The 24,174-nt window shown below is 44.8% G+C and overlaps 1 protein-coding gene across 5 annotated transcripts in view; it reads left to right on the top strand.

Moving 5' to 3' along the window:
* The window catches only part of NRK (Nik related kinase), a 109,378-nt gene that overhangs the window by 15,320 nt on the left and 69,884 nt on the right, over positions 1 to 24,174 (top strand). For all 5 annotated transcript variants that reach the window (XR_012044798.1, XM_072877264.1, XM_072877265.1 and 2 more), the window contains exon 3: positions 20,071 to 20,127. Coding sequence is in view for 4 of the 5 variants with exons in the window: in XM_072877264.1 (XP_072733365.1) it covers positions 20,071 to 20,127 (57 nt within the window). In the remaining variant the exon portion in view is untranslated. The remainder of the gene's footprint in view (positions 1 to 20,070; positions 20,128 to 24,174) is intronic.

Genomic DNA, 24,174 nt, shown 5'->3' with positions numbered 1-24,174 from the left:
GGCAGTTGTGGGGAAATGGAGTTTAAAAGTCAGTTTTCATTGTCAGCTGGGGTCAATCAGCTTGCTTGGTCAGTAGGCACAGGTGCAGGTCAGCCCCTTGTCCCATCATAATGAAATTTCCAGTAAGTAATTTTAAATTGTAATGCCCAATTTCAATTGTAAAATCCATAAATGTGATAAAATTGTGCTTCTCCTGTCTGGTATTCAGCTGTTCTCAGGCTGCTGGCCAGCGGTAATTTTCTGGCCTGTGCAGATCTGTGAATGTGGATCTTGGGAATAAAATTAAAGAAGAAACAATTTTTCAGCTGTTTGTAGTATACTTTTTTATTTTTTAAAGCCCTTGTGTGTTATAAGCCTGCCCTTGTAACCTACTGACTTTGTGGGATTCTTGACAGGTTTTTAAGATTTGCTTTAGCAGCACCTTTTCAAAGATCATTTCTTCCCCATCCCCTTCTTTTTCCCCAATGAAAACATGAAACTTTAGTAACTTCTGAGATCTTAGGGAGTGAACAATCCAGAAGACATACTTTGCTGCAGACTGTGGTCTTTTCAGTGCCCTGCACAAGTCATGTTATTAGCCAATATGTAATAGCTAGTGTGTGGTCTGTGGCAGTGCTTTTAGGTGTTCCCATCATGTAAGAAATATGCTTCTCCATAAAGGTAAGAGAGGGGTTGATGTGGGCAGCTGTGGTTCAGGAGATCTAGCTTTTCTTCTTGCCTCTGCCTCTCGTCATTGCTCGAAAGCACATGAATGCGCTGGAAATGGAGCTCTCCTTATGACTGTAGCTATTAAAATGGAGGCAGTCCTTGTTTTTGTAAAGCGTCTTGGGATTCTGGTTAAGAGGAATTACTGTACTTACAGAGGTGATTTGTGAGAATTGGTTAGCAGCCACTTACTGAACAACATGCTGTTTGAAAAGAGTTTCACCTGAATCAAAACATGTGAAGTTCAACAGAAATGTTAGTGGGAAAATTTTAAGAAATGAGTTGGCTTTCGTTTTCAAACTTTGTTTCAGAAACGTCAAAGCATTGCATTTCATTTGCTTCGTTTGAACATACGTTTTAATTTAGCAGGATGTTTAATATTTCATAGGTTGTCTTTAGTACTGCATACTTGAAAAAAAAGTACTATCATAGTGAAATAATTTGGCATTACCAAATTAATGTGAATATTAATGTGCATTCTTCTGACTTCCATTCTGTGAGGAATGTTTACAACTGAAAGTGAGACCAAGACCAGTTGGCAAAATACTGACATTTTGTTGAGGTTTATTGGATACTGGAATTGACTAAATTCTATTTCCCGACTCTACAGTTGTGCAGTTGCTACATTTGATACTGGCATTTTTGATGCAATTTTTTCTTGTATTTCTATTGTTAAAAGTGGAAACATTTTGAGGAGAAGGGCATAAGAGAAATGTGTGGTGGCCTTCTGAAAATATTTTACTGAACTTGAGGAATTTTCTAACTTCATTTATTATGCTAAATTTTAGCATGGATTTTTCCTAGTATTTAAAAATAACAAGAGTAACAAATTTAGTGATTACTTCTGCTGTAGTAGATTTGTCTACTCTTGTTTTACTCTTGGCTTTAAACCTATGAACAGTTATACTAAAATATGCAACAAAACCAACATAAAATAAATATGCATATGGCTTAGATAATGGACTCTCAAATGTATTATTTACACAGATTGTCCATGATGTTGTCTTGTTATATGGAAAAAGGGAAGAGCCAGGAAAAAATGTTTTTGCTTTAATATTTGCTTTTTTCCAGTCTAACATGAAATATTTATCGTAACAGGCTTCTTGCAAACATTCTGTCCCCAGAAGCCAAATTATATCAGCAGATATCCGATTGCCTTTTATTAATATCAGAGGGTAGAGTTAGGTATTGTGGACCAGCATATCCCTGCTGCTCTGAAAATCAGATTGCTGTGGTGAAGTCTTCCAGTTTTTCATCAGTTGCTGACAGCAGGAGCTGGTCCCGTGTGTGCATTTTGCCCTGCAGAAGAGGACAGGCAGTACCAATATGTGATTTGGGTGCACCAGACCATTCCTCCTGTGGGATTCCTTTTTGATGAAGGGTGATTTGTTTCCAGAGCCATTAGAGTATGTTATGTCGTCTCTTCTGGTGGAAGATTGCCAGATTTTGCTGGGATTTCACGGGCAGGCACATTAACACTTGAGGCGTAGGGTGTGCCCAGTGAACCCAGCAGTTGTGAAGCCTGGGACAGCTTGGCCATCGCAGAGGTGGTATGTGCCAGTAAATGTGGTGCACTCAGGATACATTGGGCTTTTTGTGCATGTGCAGATCAGCCTAAGTAGGTCTGACATCTCCCAAACGTGTTGAGCTCCCGGCTCACGTGCTGTTGAGTAGGTGTGCACGTGCATAGGGCATAGCGGATTGCTGGATGCCCAACTGGGACAGTTTCCTTGGCAGAAAAAGAGGTTGCATCTGGAGAAGCTACATGTATTGTAGCCTGCTATCCATAAATATGCCTGAAAATGGAGAAAGGATGAAGGAACATAGAGATGCACCAACTTTCCTTTCTTTTGGACACTTGAAAGATTTCAGTCAGAACTGTTTTGAATAGAGGAAGTCGCAAAACAAAGGCTGGAAACTCAGGTCTCTGATCCCACAGGCTGGAGAATAAAGGTTAGAGAGGAATTAGGATTCACCCTTTCCTATGTTCCTCTGTTCCTTTCTTTGCATCGTTTTAGTTTCTAGGTATCCACCTGGTGGAAGACTTTGCATGGTCTGTATCCCTGGCTGGCATGTTAGAGTATTTTCATGTTGGCACAGGAATCTGCACCTACAGACATACATGAGCAATCAGGTTTCTGCATTGCAAAGCACCTAGTGCATTCATGAGGCTGTTCAAACAGTCACAACAAATTCCTGGTTAGCTTGTGTAACGTCATTTGGCTGCTTGCTTCTGCCAAATTCACAGTTCTCTGAACAGGAATGAAAGAAAATGGCCTTATCAGCCCTGGGTGATGCTTGGAGCCTGCGTGGCTCTTGTCCTATCTGTCATGCAGATGGGTTTCTAATGTCATAGTGAGTAGATTAAAGACAACTTGGCTTTCTGAGCTTTTGTGGTTGCTGTATCCTGCATTGTTTACATTACAGAGTTCTGGCAGACCTCTCCCTTTGATGTTATTAATATTAAAATAAAGGAATTCTTTATATTACAGAGATGGGCTTCTAGTCCGACTCTGTCAGGCTTGACTATAGGGCTCCAGGCACATCCGCCGCCCTTGCGACAGAGGCGGTGCTGAGCCTTCCCATCTCATGGCAGCTGGACCAGGGCTGGATGGGGATTGTAAGTGCCAGTGGAGCTGGGGATGGAGATGACGCTGTGCTATGTAAACGGTGGTTATTAATGGGGAGCCTGGCTGGTTGAATCCTGTTGTGTATAAACACTGCCTGAACTTCCAGAGGGGTTGTTCCCTCAGATTACGGGACCGTATGCCAACAGTGGGTTTCCCTTCCTTTCTGGCTTCCTTTATTGCCAAGCAAGTAGCATGAATGTCATTATACAATGCCTGTTATCTAACCTGTTCACTGTCAATAGTCATGGCGTGATAGGAAAAGTCCCCAGAGATTGCATGATGCATTTTCATTCCCAGGGATCTCCTTATAAAACTGGGACCGTGATCAGAAAGAGAAACAGGGAAGCTTCTGCGTTTTTCCCCACCCCAGGGCAGGCTGCTGACTGTGTGGTTTGCTAGGTGTGTTTCCAGGAGTTGGCCATGATCTGATAAGCTACGTCTGACTCGTGTCCTGGCTGCCGAGGAGGACATCCATGTTTGTGCATCAGCACTGGCCGGAGGAACCTTTACTAGCAAGCAGCGTTTGAAATACATGAGACAACAGAGAGGGCTTTACCTCTGGATTTATCTTTTTTTTCCCCCCTGTATTGTGTTCACCATATCCACGTTTGCCATCAGTGTAGCCATTCATTTCTGTGGATGTGCTTCTGAGGTTTAGCGTTTCTAACCCGCCTGGGCTGGGGGGTTTCTAACCTGGACTGGGTCGCGCCGATGCTGGTGTCATTGCGCAACGGGGCGTGTGCCGGGAGCTGGTGATGAAGCAGAACAACAGCTCTCTTGAGGTTTGGCAGAAAATAGCTTCTTACAGTATTCTTGACTTTTTTTTTTTCCTTGGCAAAAACAAAAGGAAGCTTTAGCAGGTAGAAGGTTGTTGCCTTGCCACAGAAACATGTTGTTGCATATGACTGCTGCGAGGGCAAAACCGCTAGCTGGACCCACCCCTGACTGTGGCCAGCATTTGCTGTCCCAGTTAGTGCTAAAGCCCCTGTTCTCATTGGGTCATGACACATAGGAATATTAAGCTTACGCCAATCAGCTTTTTAATCAGTGTTAACTGCTGACTTTCCTAAACCAGATTCTTTTAAAAAGAAGAAAAAGCTGGTAACAGAAATAAATGGGGATTTCCAAAGAACTCGGTGTTAATCTCCCTCTTCTTCTGTTAAAGCCACTGTGGAACTGCATGGACAGAGATGGAGTTATGCATAAGATGAGCGCTTTGGAAAACCATGTCCAGTGTGGCTGGCTGGATGAAAAGGAAATTATGAACAAAACCAGTGCAGGCCAGTGAGCATGTCTGCACTTAACGAAATTGAGCTGGTAATACATTTCTAATTAAACTGGGTCAAACCATGTCTGCAAACCAGGTCTTTAAAAATAATTATTTGGAACCTCATTTTTTCCAGTCCTTTGCACATGATGTCATTTGTTTTACCTATTCAAAGTGGATATAAAATGCTAACAGTGGCATGCTAGTGCTTTATGCTCACCTTGCACTCATTCGATTACAGAGTAAATGGCAAATAAGAATCACTGCTGGGGAGCCAATCCCTAAAGGTGGCTCAGTGACTAATTTCAGAACCCATTCTTGTTAGGCATTTGGTTTTCTGTAACCCTTCTATTATTGAATATAGTTATTTTCTTGTGCAAACATGTCAAAAATATGTATTTTCTGTAAGCCTTAGTGGTGCAAACGTGAAAACACTTTTGCGATGTTAATGCGAAGACTAGAGGAAAGTAGCCTACAAGCACTGATGAGAGATGGGTTTATTTATCAAGGTAAATTCTGAAGTTGTTTAAGCTTCCTGGGTTTTGAGGAAAAACTAAATAATAAAACTAAGAAAATGCAGTTGCTTGCAAATTTGTCCTTTCTTACCCTGTCCTCCACCTCTGACCTCAGCAGTCCCAATTCCTTTGCTGAGTCCTTTAGGATCTCTGCTAGCAGATACACCCATGGCCTCCCAAGATACACCCATGGCCCCCGCTTACTCCTTAGCCCCCCCTCTGATCCGACCCTTCAGCAGCCGGTGCCTGTGGCTATCTGCTGCCCTTTGGGCAAGGGGCAGCCTGTGCTACGGCTGGCTGCAGGTCGCTGTGTGCTCCCTGGCTGGCAGGCAGCGTCGGGTACGAAACCACAGAGCCACTCTGGAGCCCTCCTCTCTGGAGGAAGGGAGTTTGTCTCCGTCTGCGATTTTCACAAAGCACGCAGGGATTGAATCATCTTTGCGACTTCTATCTGTCTGGCAGTTTAGGTTGAAGTGGGCTGACAGGTTAAAACACGGTTGGATGCAAGGGCAGCACAATCACGTACGCCTTGTTTTCTTAAGCAACCTGGCTAAGCTTCTGTCTTTGATAGTGGAGGAAAGCTTGCAATTCCCTGTAATCCCATGTCCCTCCCTGAACCTAAAGGTTCAGAAACTAGAAGGCAATACAAAGCCTTTTGGAGGTAGGTTTTCTCGTATGGTGTTTTCATATACTTTTTGATTATTATTATTTTTTTAAGATGCTTTTGTTGTAAATAGAGACCTAGTTATTTAAATTTCTGTTATTTCAATGTGTGCATTGGCAATGCTGTAGAGTTTTAGCCGACCCTGCAAAATTTTTCTCTGGCGCATATTACCAGATTCATCCTAAGGAGCAATGAGCTGTTGGTGGTGTATTTTGGCATCTTGATATGGATGACGGAATATGCAAAGAAGCTTCAAAAGGAAGTTATTTTGAAACTTGTGGATGGTTAAACTTCTAGAGTAAATTTTAAAGTGAGTACAATTAGAAGAAGATGTTAAAGCAGAAGATTTTAAAGCAGAAGTTTTTAAAGCTTATATTATACGTGTAAGCCAGACTTCAGGTACTTGCTACTCCACATTTCTGCTGCAAGCTGCTGGCGTTAGCTGGATGCCTTGTGGAATGTTTAGGTTGTTTTTCTGTTTTGGTTTGTTTTTTTCTTTCTTGACAGCTGCTTTGTGATGTGATGCAGCTGCTTGGACAGGCTATTGCCATTACAAGGTAAAGGAAGCAGATGGGGTTCAGAGCTTGGAAAATGAGAACTGGGTTTGAGACTCAATCACGAGAAGGGTTCTGGTGCAGCTTCATTGACGCCTGAGGTTTCGTGGGCTGGGCCAGTGGATTTCAGTTTTACAGTTTTGAATATTTATATATGTGTTTGTGTGTGTATGTGTGCACTTCTGTCCATAGTACCTTGGGCCCCATTGTATTTGCTGTCGTACAAGTTTACAGAGATGCCGTTGCTGCCTGGGAAAGCTCCATGTGACATACCAACTGACAAATCATGAATGGGAGGAACCCAGTCAAATCTATATGCCTGTGAATGTAAACATATCTGTAATCAATCAGAACAGCAAGCGTTCTCTGTTTCCATCTGGCTTTCATCTGCAGCTTTATGAAGAGACCAATTTCCAATAGGCAGTGACCTTTGGGTAGTAGTAGTGCAGTCGGTGGTTGGATAGTTTTACACAAATGGACACACTGCAGTAATAGCATAGGTTAATTTCTTCCGTCACAAACTCTGGCTCAAACCTGTGACGGGATCAGTGTGAACACACCTTCTCCAACAGAGAAAGCATTGAATACACACGCTTTTTCAGTGGAAAACTTGGTGCAAAGTGGGATTTGTTTCGTTTGAGAAATTTGATCTTTTATGGGGCAAATTCAGATCCAATAAATTAAACAGCAGAAATTCCTGTGGACGTCAGTGAAGCCAGAATTGCGTGCAAGAGCCCAAGCATTAGGAGAAGCCATCAGTCGCTGTTGGTGGGCAGTCCTGCAGGGAACCGCTCGGCAGTGTAGCCAGCAGGGCATCAGAGGGGGGCAGGGGGGTCCCCAGCCTGTGCTGGGGCTCTGCGTTTGTTTTACCCAAATGCATAGTTCACTGTATAGTGCACTACTTCATCTTACGCTGTACAAAATGAACTTGGGTTATTTAACAGGGCAAGGCAAAGAGGTGAGAGTTTCAAAATCTGGTAAAGCTGTTCAGTGGTTAATTGCAGGAAACTCTTTGTCCCTTTTGTGACCAATTCTTCCAATGGTTAGCTGCTGCTTTTGCTTCATATGTGCTGGTAATTACGCTAGTCTACATTGCTTGAGGCTCTGCGGTTCCTCAGCTGTAATGTGTTTAGCCATTTTCTTGAAATTATTCTGCAGGGGTATTTTTTTTTTTCCTCTGAAGAGTTCACTGTTCATTTCTCTCTCTGCCGTGATTGACTTCGAACCCTACAAGTAATACAGAAAATTGGAAGATAGAGCATTGAATGGTAACTGCTTGTAGCTGTTCAGGAACTATTACTGCACATCTGACCTACAGTTTGCTCAAGAGGAGAACCTTTGCCAGCCAGGCTTCTGCTGTACAGAGCTAATTAGATCAGCTTAGAAAAAAATAGCACCAAGGCTCTTCTCAAATTCAGATTTTTTCTTTAGGAAAGTGAACTTGGAAGCACCACTCCTTCTAAATTTAATTAGAAAAGCAAGGTGTACTTTACTTTTAAGAATAATTAGAAGGGTAGTCTGGTTTCATTTTGGAGACCAACTTAATACTGAAAGCCTTTCCAAACGTTTAAGTAATTTTCCCTTGAGTTTTGTGGACCATCTGGCCAATAGGATTTTGGAAGGAAATAGGAATTGACTGCTGCTGCAAGATCAGTGCCATGTAGTTCATCTCTTGCAGAGCTCATTCAGAAATCTGGAGACTGATGTATTTTCTCACAGACTAATTGTGTCTATTAACTCCCTTTTTATTTTTGGAGAGTATGTGTCAGATAGAGCCAAATGAAAAGGCACTGAGAGTAGATGCTCTTTTTTCCTCAGTTAAATGCTCTGTGAAGACTTTTGTGTGTGTGTGAAAAATATGACCTTTCCCTAGGCAAACCTCAGATCTTCTGAACTTGACAATGGTGCTCAGTAGAGATTTTGACTTCAGGATTCACCTCAGGTGAAGAGAGTTGTAGGGAGGGTTATTTGCCATGAAGTACTGAAGGAAAGGCTCAGAGGTCCCAAGAGAAACCCATTTAATGCCAGTTGTTCGTACTGGACTGTCCTGTGCAGTGCCCTGTGTATTGTCTCTCCCAGTCACCTGCAGAGAGATGCGTACCCGCATGGTATTGCAATCTGTGTGAGGAAAAACACCGGCAGAACTGGAATGAAAAGGTAAATCACCTTTAAGGTTGTTGTAGCTCTCATCATCTAGGTTGGAACTTACAGTCTGAGCTGTGTACTGTGCCTGCCTTAAAGGCTTCTTAAAAAAACCCCAGCAACACAGTTTTAACCTATTCAGAACCTTGTCCATGTTCTGCATTATATGCAAGAGAAAAGTCAACTACGTTACACTTACTGTTCACGAGAATGCTGAAGGATTTTTAAAAATTCAGTGATATAATTGCTGAGAGCTTAATGTGCACGCAAAGTTATGTTTATGTGGGATAGAAGGCTAATAAAGCCTTTCTTTATTAGCATGTGTCTGGGAAGGCTGCATTACTTAAAGTTAAAACATGAGTCTCATAACATGAGGTTTGTAATTGCTGTGTGCAGCTTGACCTTCAGAGCTTCGTAGGGATGGTGAGCCAAAAAGCCTTCCTTTGAGGGATTCCTGCTCCGAAGGTCTGGCCACCCATCAGCTGACCTCCTACACTCCAGCCCTGACTTCCTTTCAGCAGGATGGGTCTGGCGGGACACATTTAACTGCTTGTGACTTCATCCAGCAGAGATGTGCCATGTACAGATTTTCTCTAGCGCCCTATATTTCTGTAAACGGATGCACATGAGTCAGGCAGCGAAAATTCACTGGGGTGGAGGGATTTGTACCTCTCCCTAGACTTAGCTTCTTGATGGCCCCTGGTCTGCAGAGTGAGAGCCTTCCGAAGGCTGAGGCTTTTTTCCTAAACTGTTTATTTTTCCGGATGAATAGACTTTCGTCACGGTGGACCTTTGTTGTCATAAATCACTGCTGGGCTCCCCAGGTGCTGAGTGGGACTGGCTCCGAGCCAAGGCTTTTGCAACCCTCCTGCCTGCAGCCAGAGCAGCCACGGGGCTGCAAATGCCCCGCATCCCTGCCGCCCTGCATCCCTGCCACCCCGCGCCCCTGCCACCCCGCGCTGGGCAGCCGGGGTCCCTGCTGCTGCTGCTGGCTGGCTGCAGGCCCACCAGCCCAGGCGTGCCCGAGGCAGAACACCCGTTGGAAGAAGAAAGCCGCCTGTGTCTGCAAAGGCTCCACACCCCTGTCAGGGGTAGCAAGCTGTGATGGGGTGTCTGAGGCTGGAAACCCAACAGCGTGTTTCAACAGACGTTAAGAGGCGTGACAAATGCCGAAGCCCAGGACGGATGGCAAGGCTGTTGAAACTGTTATTTGTGCAAATACTGAAATTTAGGCTCATAGAAATTGGGTTTTATGTCCCAATAAATGGACCGTGAGGAAAAGGGGATAACTGCACAGCGTGCTTTTCAGATCTCTCTTCCCATTCACTGTGCTGCTGTCTGAGTTGCTCTCTTGCCCCACGTATGGCCCCAAAACGTTGCTTTTCTTTCCCTGCTGGTAGCAGCTCCCATTCAGGCCACTTGGCAAAGCCCATGCTTTGCTTTGGGTGCGTGACAAGAAGCCATGGGAGTTCAGGGGCCTTGCAGTTATCTCTGAAGTCAAGCACCTGGATGACTTTCTGAACAGAGGACAGCTAGAGCTTCAGAGTGTTTGTCTTCCCCTTAGACCCTCCTGAAATATCTCCAGACACAAAGCAGATTGGGCCAGATCCAGCTCTGTCAGAGTCAGTGGGAGTCTGGTCCTTCACCAGGAGCAGCTATGCCTTCGGTAACCCTGCGTATCCCCGGGCGACCCCGAGCACGGCAGCGGTGGCAGTCTCTGAAGTTAGCTTTCCGAGCTGCACGCTGCGCTCTGTGCTGCAGCTCTCCCTTTCCCGCTGTTACCCACCAAGGGCCACCATGATTTTACCTGCCCCAGGAGGAATGCTCCTGCTTTTCCTTCTTGCACGTTGTTCACGTTGTTCAGAAACTTGAAATAGCGGTAGGATATCTAAAGCATCGTGTCTGCACGTTAGCTGAATAAGGAGAAGCCGCAGGAATGGGTACTTTCCAGATTCCTCCAGATGAGCGTGGAGCTGCAGAAGATCATATGGGATGTTCTGCTGCAGACAGCACCCATTTCAAATAAGTAGAGGACAAAACTCCTTTCTGCATATTATGGCTAGCGTGGTATTTTAAAAAGTGCTTAGTGCTTTGCTTGATCTTGCTAATCGCAACGTGAATGACGTCTTTGGGAGCAGGTTCCAAAATCTCAATAGTTCAATCTCTAGTCCAGTCTTATACAAGTATGTAGTAGACCCTGAGTGGTTCATGTTTTGCATAAGGATGGTGGTCTGATCAACTGAACATACTGATATTGCGAAAATGTAGGTACTCAAATATGTATTTATGAAAGGGCTTGAATTTGCTCCTTTGTTTCATTTTCTTTTCCCACTGGTCTGCAGTCAGACACAGACAAACATTAGGCAAAGCAATCAATCTGCGTTTCCACTTGTACAATGGGAGGAAATAGGAACTGAAAGGATTAAAAAAACCAAAAACAAAAAAACCCCAAAAAACCTAAAACAACTGGGCAGAAAAACTGCTTCTGGTGCCTCTTGGGTTTTACAGTTCATGAGGGCTGTGGTACAGACACTTGCAATAGGGGTGAAAAACTGTCCTTTTCCTCCAGAGATCAAGGCTGTTTGATCTGGTACCGTTGAAATGACCCCTGTCCGTCCCTCCCTTCTAGCCAGTCTGGGCTTGGGTAGAATTTTAAGTGATTGATAGAAGTTACATGTTCTAATCTCTTGTCTTGGCTATTGTGTTGCTATTTTAGTATATGGGATATCTTCCTATACCACTGCCAACTTAGTTGTCTTCTATAGTGTTATGAGGTACAGTGATATTTTTGTTTGCTTGTTTAAGCATGTGGCACAAATAGGGGCCCTGAGAGAAATTCCTGATTTTTTACCCCTGAAACATCTAAAACTTCATTTTTAAAAAAACTTTATAAAACTAATATTTTCACTTTGAGTGAGTGCAAAATACTTACCCACTTCTGAGATGAGGGGGGAGAGAGAGAAGCAATGGGAGGGATAAAATGACCTGTTCTGCACAGAAATAGGGCAGTGGCGTTTGCTAGAAAAGGAACTTGTTTTTCACTGAATATTCAAGTCATTTTTGCTATATAAATTCGCTAACCCTTTACAAAATTATCCTTTTTCATTTGGAATGCAGTGTAACATTTTTGGGTTTTTGAACAATTTTTCATTTCTTTATAAATAGTATATATCTCTAATATTTCTTCATTGATGTAACAGCTTTGTCTTAAAGTGCACTGAGTGTTATTAATTAACTTTCGTTCTTTATATATCTACCTGCAGACACGTTGCATTTTACTGTTAATGTTTTACAACCCGAGTTCTGGGGCATGCTAAGTAGTGTTCGACTTCATAGTATGGTCTATACTGAAAGTGATAAATCTTATGCTAACTTCTTGAACGTATCTAATCATAAAGTAGAGTGGGAATTAGCATATAGGAGGAAAAAACCTCCATAAACCTTGAAGAGCATGTCTTGATTATTTACAGTGTATTAATATTGTTCACCACTCTGACCAGCTGTGGACAAGGGTGATCATATTTTGTAGCGTTTAGGTGACAACGCTTTGCCTTCCCTGGTAGGAAAACATCTATGGTCAGTTCTGAAGGCAACGTGAAGTCTAAGTCGATCAAGCAGTCCCATTACAACCTAAGGGACTAACTGGCGGTGTGTAATGTTGGATAGTCTGAGAGCAACGGAGGACCTTTATGTTGCTGAAGCAGTAATCTCAGGAGCTCGTTCTGATGCTGCAGTGTGCTCTTCCTCTTGGTAGCACAGAGTTAACGGCAGAGAAAGCTATCTGGTTGCCGTTGAAAGAGGGTGTTTACGGAGGATGGGGAAGGGGAAACGCAACATTTGGCTATGCTGGCCAAGTGTTTTTGGGTGAGACCTAGGACTGTCTGGAAATTGGGTGCCAAATGTGGGGGTGAAAGGGCAAATGTGTTGCATCTGCATGGTCAGCATTTAGGCAATGCAGCTGGGTTGTAGTTTTACGGAAGCCCTTGCATCCTGCACTGCTGGCATGAAAGCAGTCGCTTACAAGGAAAGGAGGGTGTGCCCCAGCGGGGAGATGGAGCTGAGGGCTAGCCTAGAGGTGACCTGGAACAAGGCCCAGGCTGCCAAATCTCAGCATCTCCCAGTACCGCAAAGAAGAGAAGAAATGCTCTAGGGGGATACAATTCTTTGATTTACAGCCCCAAAATACAACAGACATCCAAAGATGTTGTGACAGAAGTGCCACCGAAACTTTATAACATCAATCAAAGTAGGCTTTCTGCAGCCTGAGTTGCATGATTAAAAGGATAAAGCTGTAATCAAAATTATAGCTGCATTCCCACCTGGCTGGTGTCCTGAATTCTTCATGGGGAGTTAAAAAAAAATAAAAAAGACTTTCTGAAACTGGTAATTATTTGTCCAAGGCTGATGTGTGTTGTGGTGGGTTGGGGGTTTTGTGGGTTTTGTGCTTGTTTTTTTTAAACTATCAGAATTGATGTGGATTACATGTCATGGCTTACAATGAAATGGATCATTTCTGAAATCCAGCGCTAGTATTCAGTGCGTGACTGACCCTGAGCTCTGCCTCAGACCATTAACTAACAAAAACAAGCTATAAACTTCCAAAGTCTTAATAACTTCTTCCTTGGAATTGATTCCTGTCCCATTTCAAGTTTTGCATTACTGCTGTATTTTTAGCTGAAGAGATCCAACCATGACTACAGCGGGTTGTCTCACGTGGTACCGGTTGCTGAGATGAGGATTACAGGCTAGTCTTCCTGGTAGAGCTCTCCTATAAACTCTCTTCTCGGGTGACACTTCTCAGCACCAAAACACTACAGCCCCAGATGTGCAAACCCTGTCCACTTGTTTACATTGGTCAAGACCGCAAGGGGCAGCAGGATGTCCCTTGCCATATGCTGTAAAACAGCGGCTGTGTCTAAACTGCAGTGCAAGAGCAGCGTATCTGCAGGTTTTATGTTGTTGGGGTCTTCCTCCCTGCCATGCTAACCCACCAGTGTGCTCTGGGGAGCACACTGCAGCTGCATGGGAGGCTGCCCTTGCCTGCCTTGCAGTGTGAGCAGGCAGAGCTGGTGTTTCCAGGCTGGCTCTGGGGCTGGTGATAGCACATGTTGCTCATCTCTTCTAAAGAGCTGGGTCTAAGTAGAAAAGCCCTATATAGATGGAAAGGGAAACAGAAGGATCATGACTTTGTTAAGGTCATGTGGAATAGGACATAGGGCTTCCTGGATCCCTATGCAGAGCATTGTTCATTTGGTGCATAGTGTCTTAAAGGCTTTCCTTGTGTTACCAGGATGGAAAGGGTGGAGAGGAGAGGGGCAAAAGGGTGGGGTCCCATCCTTCAGGGCACAGAAGGCTGAGCTGGCAGTCTACCAGCAACCGCAGGGCCACACACTGATTTACCCAAGATGGGCTCAAACTTCAAAGTTCGTAAGTGGCTTCTGAACAGGAAACGTGCTTGCTGAAGTTCACTTTCAGTAAGAACTTGCAGTGAAACAGCTGTGCCTTCACCCTGCTCCCAAAGGGTGGGTGGCTGTAGTCTGCATCGGTTATCCCGTAATAAATGCTTCTGGGTGAGAAAGTCCTCTGGCCTCAAAGTCCTCCACCTCCAACAGCCAGATCTTGCTTTCAAATACCAACCTTCAATATCCAGGGAAGGTCCCAAGAGTTAATTTTGTGGTATCTACCAGCTTTCTGGATTACACCGGCAGGCAATGCTGTGAAGGGTCACCTGGGTGTCCCGCAGCCTCGTGCAGATGTTGTGAGCTGTTCGTGTCTGTGCACAGCCTAAGTCCACTGCACATGTGCATGCCTGATGGCAGAGTGCGTTTGATGTGAGCTTGCCCTCCGTGTGGGCACAAAGGTGCAAACTGGCAAACATCCGAGGCTTCTGGCATCTGTGAGGTATCCCTGTACATAGGCACCTCACAGCCTCGCCAAAAATGCTGCTTTTTAAGGCAGAGAAAAGTGAGGTTGTGCTTCTGGTTGCAGGCAGGACATGGACACAGACGGGGACTTTTGCATAGTTGAAACCACCAGCTTCGTGCTGCCTTAGTATCCTGCAGCAGGCAGTCCCTGCCCTTCACGTGCGCTTTTTCCTGCTGCGGTTAAATGGGGACAGCTACATCAGACAGACCGAGAAACATGTGGACATTAATGAGCGCCTGCTGCCAAAAAGGAAGCGTGCGATGGGACTGCCGTGGGCTGCCTTGGCGTGGTGCACAGCACTGTAACAGGACAGCTGGGTTTTGTCGTCTGGCCATGTAATTATCACTTCAGATCTGCCTGATCACAAGTGGGGAGAGAAGCTGATGGGAGCTGTTTGCCACCCCTAGGAAGAGAGGGCTGTGCAGAATCTGGGAGGGAAGCTGTCAAACCAAGCTCTCTGCGTGTGACCCACAGCCTTACAATCTCAGGCGTGTGTCCCTGGGACCTTGGGTCTCTGGTTGTAATCGTGGCCCAAGCCAGGCACTGCCCAAAGTTTTTGTTTGGCCCTAACAGGAAAAGGTGTTGTACCTGACTGAATGCATCTTTTTGTAAATATACTTAATTCATGTAAAGCCCCTTTATCAGCTGATAGCTTGACCGCTAATGCTGATAATCTTGTTTGATGTAAACAGAAAAATACATGTCTTGACCTTCAGCAGGGGGCATAGATAAGCGGTTCCTTTATCTAATTGAGCTGAAAAGATAAATACATATCCAATAGAAATAACACTGAGCAATCTGTCCTATTTCATGTATATCTCCCTGCAGAAATAATGCATGGTTGGAGCTCATCGGAACCAGATCTTTGGCATAAAGCATCTTCCACAAATGTGACTGTAATAAGCAGTATGCAGATTTGAAAAATGTGAATGCTGGCTCCAGGTTTGCTGAATGTTACTGTAGTGACTAACTGGCAACTGCAGCAGACTTTATGCAGAAATATTTTCTGGAGGAGACAAGGAATTTAGCTGGACTCAAAGCTAATGGGAGAATTTCTTCCAGCTTGGATACCTCATGAAAATGTAGGCAAGAACTTCAATTTTAGAAAGCCATTGAGCTTCAGAATTGTTCATGTCTAAGGTCTGTGTAAGCTTGATAGTGTTTAATGCTATATTCTTGGGTGGGAATATGGATGCCTTGCAGATGGCTGTTGGATGTTTTGGCTGCATTCTCCGGAGTTGAAACCTGCTCTCAAACTGAGCATTTGGGTGAAAGATGAAACCTTTTATTAGGGAAATGGGCCCACAGACCATTCCTGCCCTCTGCCCGGTTTCTGAGGAAATGTGCAACGGAGGATCTTGGATCACAACAGGCTGATTCCCTTTAATGATCTGGAGAGGATGGGCAGCGGCGGATTGCACAGAGGGCTGGGAGGGCAATGCCCCTTGTTCTTCCTCCCGTTTTGGATTAAATCAAAAAGAATGAACTTCTGCGTGTCTCATCACTGGAAGTAAATGCATCTGGTGATCTCATTTGGTTGGGAAACGGTTAAAACAGCCAGTTGCTCCTAGGAGCTTTAAACAAAAATCAAAACACCACCTTTCTCAAAACAATTCAAACATGCTCAACCTTGTGGCTTCAGCAAAAGTAGCAATGTGTGAGTTCCCATGAACTCTAGCTAACCTCTGAGATTTATTGATAAATGAAAAAATAAGGGGCCAGGCCCTGAAACCTTTCCTTACTTAGGCACTAGTCTCAGTGTCTTAACAAGAAGCCCAGGGCTGGGTTCAGGATGTTTACTGCTTTTAGAGATGTCAAGGAAAATGAACTCGAAAGAGTTTGAAAAACCAATGTGAAGGAGAGAAACCCGTGATTTTTGTTCTGACTGCCAGCACAGTCATAGTCTGTGCATTAAAGCAAGTATAACGTGGAGCACGTTACCCTGCTCGGATAAGCTGCCTGGGCGTTGATGGTGGTTCTGCACATGAACACACATGTCCTCTGAAAGCTTCAGCCCTCCTAGCGTGGAGTCTTGCCATAGCACACTCACTTTTTTGGGCGGTGGTGCTAAGTTCAATAGGGTGCCAGTGTGCAACCACTGCTTACGGGGATGCTGGTGTTTGGGTGAGCTGTTGGGTGGCATTGCTTCTGTCCCTTTTTTCATAACGAACTGAATAGACAGTGAAATTCTAGGGAGGAGAAGGGATAAAATTTAGAAGGTTTCCAGCGTTCTCTGATTATTTTGTCTCCACTGACTGAACCTTTCCCTTTGGCAATACTTAAGGGAAAGGTTTTGTTTGTGTATGTTGGGATGATGCCAGAGGTAAGGAGAAATGATGGTGTGTGCTGTGTAATTCTGTCACGTTGTTTGTTGCATACATTAGCAGGTATGGACACTTTTGAGGTGTATTGCTCTATGATAATGATGAATCCTTTACTTTGGGAAAATGTACAACTGTAATCGAAAATAAATCTGCCAAGATGGCAGTGAAATTAGTATCTCATGATGAAAATGTTTTTATGTAGATACGTATTTAGCTACACTCTCCAAGATGCCTTTTTTTTTAATACATGCTTTTAAAGTAATTTGTCCCTTTTAGATAATTGATAAAGGGCAGATGTAAATAGATATGTTTACACCTTTTCATGAGGTTAACCTGCAGCCCTCTGCATTACCCTGCATAAACTTGTGGTGGGGGAGATGAGATTCTCCGGCTTAATACAACCAAGAAACGTGGAAGACTCTTTTCAAAAGGTGTGATAACAGTTGTTGAAAATAAACTGTTATGAGCTGAGAATTAGAGCAAACCAACAGGAATGAGTTTTTACTGCTCTTTTCCTTTCAGCCTCTTGAGAAGGGTTTGGATTCTCTGCTGGATGGACTACTCTCTATTTTGTTCCAGGATAAAGGAGTCTAAAAGAACGTGAGGGTGTGAAGCGCGTGTAGTTAACAGACTTTACCTCCTTGTAAAGGCTGCTTAGCCCAGTCAGAGACTACTTATCGCAGGTGAGCCTGTGCAGAGGGATGGTTGGATGTGAGCCTATGCATTTCCCTCAGGCTAGTAGTAAGTGTGCACAGTGTGAGGAAGATAGGGCACTGAGACAAGGGATGAGGCGTGATCCGCCGCTCTCTGCACAGACTATGCTCCTCTCATCCAGCAGTCAGCCCAGCTGCAGACATGGGAGCTTTTAGGAATGCAGGAGCAGGATCGAGTTGTGCATCTCAGTTAATGGGGACGCATTTGTTGTGCAAAGGTGAATCGCGACCCACAAAATAAAAGGGCTTGCTGTTTTCTTTCCCATAAATGCTAATTGTTCCAAACCTTTTTGGGGGATTTAGTATTCTCATTTGTAACAGTAGAAGTGAGTGAGAGCAGCAGGTTTGCATGCAGTGGAAATAACAGTGGCTGCAAAATAACAGATGTCTGTTACACAGAGGGACAGTTTGACCAGGTATCATGCTTTGAAATGAAAACCGAATGCCAAGCCTTTCCCCCTTCCTTATTCTTATGAATATTCAATAGCAAGTGCAACGCTAGCCTAGTATTGACCGATTTATTTTTTCAGTAAAGAAGCACTTCTCCGTGCTTCACTGTAATTATGAAAATCAGTGTTGACTCTTGACATCATCCTTCACAGAATGTACAGCGGCCCAGGAGGGACTCGTTGTTTCGATGGGTTGGTCGCCTGCTATGTATGGTGACCGGAGATGTGGAATTATCAGCGTGCTTGACTGCAAACAAGCTTTGGAGTTAAATCAGGGTGCCAGTGTGTCTAGTGTGACTGTATTTTGTGGAAGGCCCTCTCTCGCTATATTGCCAAGACATTCAATGCCTGGAAACATTTGCAAACAATGGCCTCTGACAAAGGAGCCGTGGCTGTGCAGAGGAAGCTCGCTAACCAGGATTGACGTCAGCTGGGATGGATGCTGACCAAACACCGGCATCTGTTGGGCTAGCACTCGTCTCTGCCCATCTGCACTCGGCCACCGTGGTGTGTGTGTCGTGGGCCTGGTGAGGGTGTGTCCCATTGGTCTTCCTCCTGAGGTCTCTGATAATATGTAAATCCTATCATTCTAGTTTATGAGAAAAAGCTTTGCGATCCCAGGAGTGCTTCCACGGAAAAAGGACGCTTATATATATACAAAAACTCAGCAGGATTTAGTCTTCTGTAGGAGAAAACATGACTGTGACACATCGCCTGAGAATGAGGAATCATTTTTCTTTGATGGAAAATTGCTTAGTCTTAGAAATAACACTCGTATGCAATTTTTTGTGCAGATAGGACCTGGGTTTTAAAATGACATCAACCTAGCTTTTAATTTTGCAGGTGTAAATTGCACCTGCAAATCATTTTGTCTGCAAACTGCAGCATTTCATATTTGATTTCCTGATTTCCTATGGCTTACTTAACTGATGTTATTTAGTTATTTCGATATACAGCTTTGCAGGCACTACTATTTCAGGAACAAAATTGCAGTCTCAAAGCTTCAAACCCATTTCTGAACATTTGATGGAAGTGAGGAGTTAGGACGTGTAGCCAATCCACTGTTCATACAAATCTTTTGATACTATCCTCCGGTATGAGATAGTGTTGGTTATCATGGCAAAACACTACATCTATGGCATCTTTTGAGCAGCTTGATCTAACCAAGCCAAGAAACTGTGCAATTTACGGCAAGATTCCTGGTTGTGTTTCTAATAAACATTCTTGTGAACCACATTTTGTCAGTCTCAGTATCAAGTTTGCTCTTTTAATAGCTTTGTTCCCTATTACCTCCCTTTTCCTAGCTTTGTTTTCAAAAACTAGCCACTTACATAGTCTAAAATTACCTGTTGCTTAATAATGATCGTGGTGTGTGGGCATTTCACTAGTGAAGTGTCTGTACATATGTAGGCACACACGCAGTCAAAGCCCTGGGAGAGTTCCTCCCCACCACCATAGAAGATTACATTTTAAATACAAAGCCTCTGCATTGCTTTTTGGGAGGTAGCTGAGATATAGTTAACTCAGCTGCAGTAAGAATTTTAAAAACTAAGCATTTCACAGTAAAAAGCCTTTTAAAAAAAAAAAAGAAGAAGCAGGAAAGTACATGTAGCTTTAGTTTCTTGGCAGCCACATAGAGGTTGCTGGATCGATGTACTGAAACCCAGAGTTTTCCCTTTACCCCGAGGTGAGCCAGAAGATGTGGGGTGGGGAGGTGGGGACAGTGCCGGCTACCCAGCGCCTTGCTTCCCCAGCACGCGTCAGCCCTGGATTGCAGGACGAGAAGGTTGTTCTGGTTAGGTCACCCTGGGCCTGTGCTGACATCTCCTAGAAGAGGAGGCTTGAGGGGCAGCAATACCTGTTGGGCAGGGGTTGGATGGAGACCCATAAACGCGTGCCATGTTGTGCTCGGACAGCAGAGGTCTCCCAGCATTGCTGCTTGCTTCGTGCTAAAGGGGGAAGTTCAACCCTGCAAAGGTAGCTCAGTTAACTTTACAGCGTGGTAGGGGTATGGGTCTGATAACACATCACCAAACTTCGCCTCGGTAGTTCTGTGTCACTGAAAGGTTGTTGATACGTGATTGAAAGCAAGTACTCAAGCCCCGTTGTTATATGCCTAATTTGTTACGGTGTACATAGTGTGCGTACATGTTTTACTTACAGTCTTTTGTTATTTTAACAGGGTCGCCATGTTAAGACTGGGCAGCTAGCAGCAATCAAAGTGATGAACGTTACTGAGGTGAGTGCAAAACCAAAAATAAAGAAGTTGTTTATGTTATCAAGGTGCAAGGAAAAATAAATAATCAGATCATGAGAAGGTGGATAGCTTATAAAAGATGATCCAGTGGTATAAATTATGGTTGCTGAGCACCAGTTCCTGTTTTATAAAGTACTGAGAGGTGTTAATACAACCAGATTTTTCAGTGGTACCTGACGAATGGTGACAAAGCAATAAGGGAATGCATTGCCATATATTTTGATGGTCTATAATACCAAAGAGGAGAACTCTCTTCCTGCTTATTTCTAGTTGATTATCTGTTTCCAGAGATAGCAAGCAAAAGATTTCCTGTAGTTCTGCGCTGCCCCTGCTGTGTTCATCACGTCCTCTCCCCTCGCATGCCAGCCATTCCTCAGAGTAGCTACCCTGACAGCTAGCAAGCAGGAACATGTTATAAATGTAAATATAGCACTTTTTAATTGTTATTTGACAGATGAGAGAAGGAGACAGTTTAATTGGCACTGTCCCTGCTCACATTTATAAAGTGGTGTCAGTGCTGGAACAGGGTGTCGAAAAAGTTGCTAAGTATTGATTTTTGTTTCTCCTTTTAAGAGCACAGCTGGTAGCAAAGCAGCTTGCCTCCTTGAGACCTTATTAGCCTGAGCCCCACAAAGGCTGGGGAGACTCCCTGCTTCCTCTTCTCAAGTTTACTGGAAGTCTGTAGTTTGGTAGGATGCACCTAGTCTCACTGCAGACCAGCTCCCCGTTCTGTCTCTCTGGCAGTGTAGATATGGAGTACAAAACTCGAAGATAAAGTTAGAGTCCTCCTGCGATATTTTGGAAGGGTTATCGCCTGAAATAAAAAACAGGGCCAAGTCCTCTGGGCCAAGTCTGCCAGTGGTACATCTACACGTGATGTTTTGGGCAAGCACAAGCAAGCCTTGCCCGCATTTTTGTATATCTTTTGATTGCCTTGGAAGACAGCAGAACAAGTTGGTGTCTGCGTGGGCCTTGTTACGTAGAGCAGGTCCAGGACAGTTCTCTCTGCTGATGGTGTAGGAATCCAGCCCTGAGCAGCAAGTGGTCTGAATTGCACATGGTTTTTTGAACTTAGATGCTACTGTAATGCTTTTACAAAGCGTATCTACGGGCTGGTTTGGCTATTGCTGCTGCCTGGTAGCATATGCATGTGTAGTTGAGTTGCCAGTTCTGCTCTTCTCTGCGCATGGAGGAGGGATGCATTTTTTAAATGAGTGCTACATTAGATTGGCGGGATTTTTGCTTTTAGCTCTGTAGGTACATGTATCATCAGGTGCTTTGGCTTTAAAAAATGGCAGTCACCAAACATGAGGCTGCTGGATTTTGGAAGGGAGAAGGGGGTACGGTTTGGGTCGCAGACAGATTCCTGAGATCAGAGCACCTCTGTGCTTTGACAGAGGAGCTGACAGGCCAGATCTTGAGAGGGACTCGGAAGTGATCCAGAGCTTCTGTAGGGACTGCTTTCATGCTTTGCTGGGTCAGTCAACAGTGCGTGAGGGCTGGCCAGAGATGTCACTTGTGGGCCGTCCTGTTAACACCAGTGACAGTCCCTTCCTTGATGAAACAATTGAAGCAAGTACTGCAGGAAGGGAACCTTGGAAAGATTTCCTTCCCTTTGCTATACATAACACGGTCTCCTTTGTATGTAAGCAACAAACTGTAGCATTCAGTAATGCCTGCTTGCTTGGAAACAAAATTTAAATGGGAGGACAACTTTGTGGTCCAGCTTCAGGAATTCACGTTGATAGACTTGCATGATTCTGGGAAAAAACCCAGCTGTTTACGTCTGATTTGCTGCTTCCTTGCAGGCTAGAGAGCCAGCATCATACTAGGAAACCTGTCCCATTGCTTGAGGGGCAATGATAACAGATCATGCTGTTTTCACGTTGAGTCACTTAATGTGAAAGCAGTCGTGATGGTTTGAGAGTTGAGTGGTGAGCATGTTGGTGCAGCTACCTGGAGGGGCTTTCCCTGGTGCTCTTCCCCCACTAAACCCTGAACAAATCCAGTTCAGCTGTACTTGAGTGTTTCTGCTTTCTGACCTTGGTGCGGGGTGAGTGCAAGGGTTTCTGCTGTTATTTCCACTTTCTTAACGTGGAGTTGGCACTGCTGCTGCTGCTAGGGCGCAGGCTGGCAGACCTGGATGCAGTCCTCCGCTTTTGCACTGGTTTCCTCCAGGCCCTCGGCGGTGCCTCTGCGAGATGCTGGGAGAGCAGCGCAGGGTGATCCAGGCAGTTGCTGCCAGTAGCTGCCGGTTCCTCTGCAGCTGTCTGCTCTGCCCTGGGGTTGTCCTCTCGTCAGCCACCACATCTCACAGCTTGGTGTGTTACGGTAAACCCCGACTGCTTTCAGAGCAGCGGGCCGTGGTCGGCTGTGTGCAGCGGCAGGGTGGGGTTGGCAGCTGCGGTCCCGAGCCCTTCAGACACCTCGGTGCAAATTCCCAGAGCGCTTGGGGTGAGCCACGTGGCTGCAAGAAATGGGGTTACTGCTGGCCTCCTGAGCTGATCCGTCTGGCCAGGGACCGTGCTGCAGGTCTCTTGTAGTGCAGAGTAGATGGGGTGGTTGAAGCCAACGCATTCCTGCTCTGCAGTTGCAGTAGGTAGGAGCATGGGTATGGCTGAAGCTGATGCTGTATGTTGTCCAGGGCATCTCTGAAGCTCAGTTCTCCTGTACAATAGCAATAGCTTTTCTCTGCTTCATAGCATTTGGTTGCTGAAGCCTCTCACAATAGTAGTGGGTCATAACTGTAATGTGGAAATCCTTTCAATCTCCAGAATTTCAGTGTCATAAATTCAGAGCCTATCAAGGATTCAGTATTTCTCTTGCATTGTTAGTCTGCTCAGGTTTAAGTTATTTTCTGTCCCTTGGTCTTGAAGAGCTAGCTTGAGGCATTAAATAAAGTGTTTAAAATATTGAAATCCTCGTCTCCAATGTCCTGCCTATAAATTGCACCTGAGAGCAACATCTCACATGGAGTTTGGCTTGTGAGAAATGGAAGCTGTCACAGTAAACCCGCTTGAGTGAGACAGGTGGCTCCTGGCCCCTGTGGCCATTTTCATCTTTGGGTGGTTATATGATCTGATTAGTGCTGCACAGGGAACACTTTTCTTAGGGAGTGAAAATTTCATGTGGTAGAAAACAGAAAGATTAAAAAAGTAAAATCAAGACAAATGCAGTCTTTTTCCCTTCACCCGTCTCCAAAAAAAGTGAAGAGCTGAATGCCTGGATTGGCCTTGTGATTTGTGTATACCTGCTTATAGGCTCCCTGGTTCAAGCCTCCAGTAGACCTCTCTCGTTCAAAGTGGGGCAATTCCAGTGGCTGAGTTTGGCAGAGCCCCGTGCCAGTGTAGGTCGGTGGTGGTTTGGTCACTAACCTGCTCAGTAATGGGTCAGTGTTGTCTGACTTGGGAGAGGATAGGATTGAGCAGGGGTATCTCGTATTCTAGGGGTCTGAGCTACCTCCTTGCTACTTGGATATTCTGCAGTGAGTTTCTCTCCCCCAGCATCATGTTTTCATCACTAGAAAGTCCAACCTGAGAAGTCTTTCAGCTAACGTTTCATCATAACCAGTACATTTCTGCCAAAAGATTCTGTTTCACCAAATCTACTTCTTCCCCCCTTCCCCCCCCCCCCCCCCCCCGGCAAGAAATAATTTTATCAGAAATAATAAATAATCAGTATTTTTCTGTTTACATCAGTAAACAGGCTGTGATTATTCAGCCCTAAGATCTGGTGCACACCAAGAGCTGAGCAAATCTGCCCTTCGCCGACATGAGCTGCAGCCCCAGGCCAGTTTCTTAAGAGCGGCGGCAGGATGCTGTGGTCACTGCGGGATCCTCTGGACATCTGTCAGGAAGTGCTGCCGTGCCACGTTACAGGGGGAGCGGGGGCAGCCCTTTGAAATGGTTGAAGGGGAGCTGATGGCAACGTGCGCTCATGTGCCTCTCCACGCAGGCTCTGCTTCCTGTTGTCTGACAGTGCCAAGCAAGCAGAGTGCTTGCAAAGAGATAGGATTCTCGCTGCTTTTCT

Source organism: Ciconia boyciana, chromosome 12 (assembly GCF_034638445.1).
Source record: "Ciconia boyciana chromosome 12, ASM3463844v1, whole genome shotgun sequence".
NCBI lineage: Eukaryota > Metazoa > Chordata > Aves > Ciconiiformes > Ciconiidae > Ciconia > Ciconia boyciana.
Note: the sequence above shows the minus strand (reverse complement) of the source record. Positions and strands in the feature narration are given on the sequence as shown.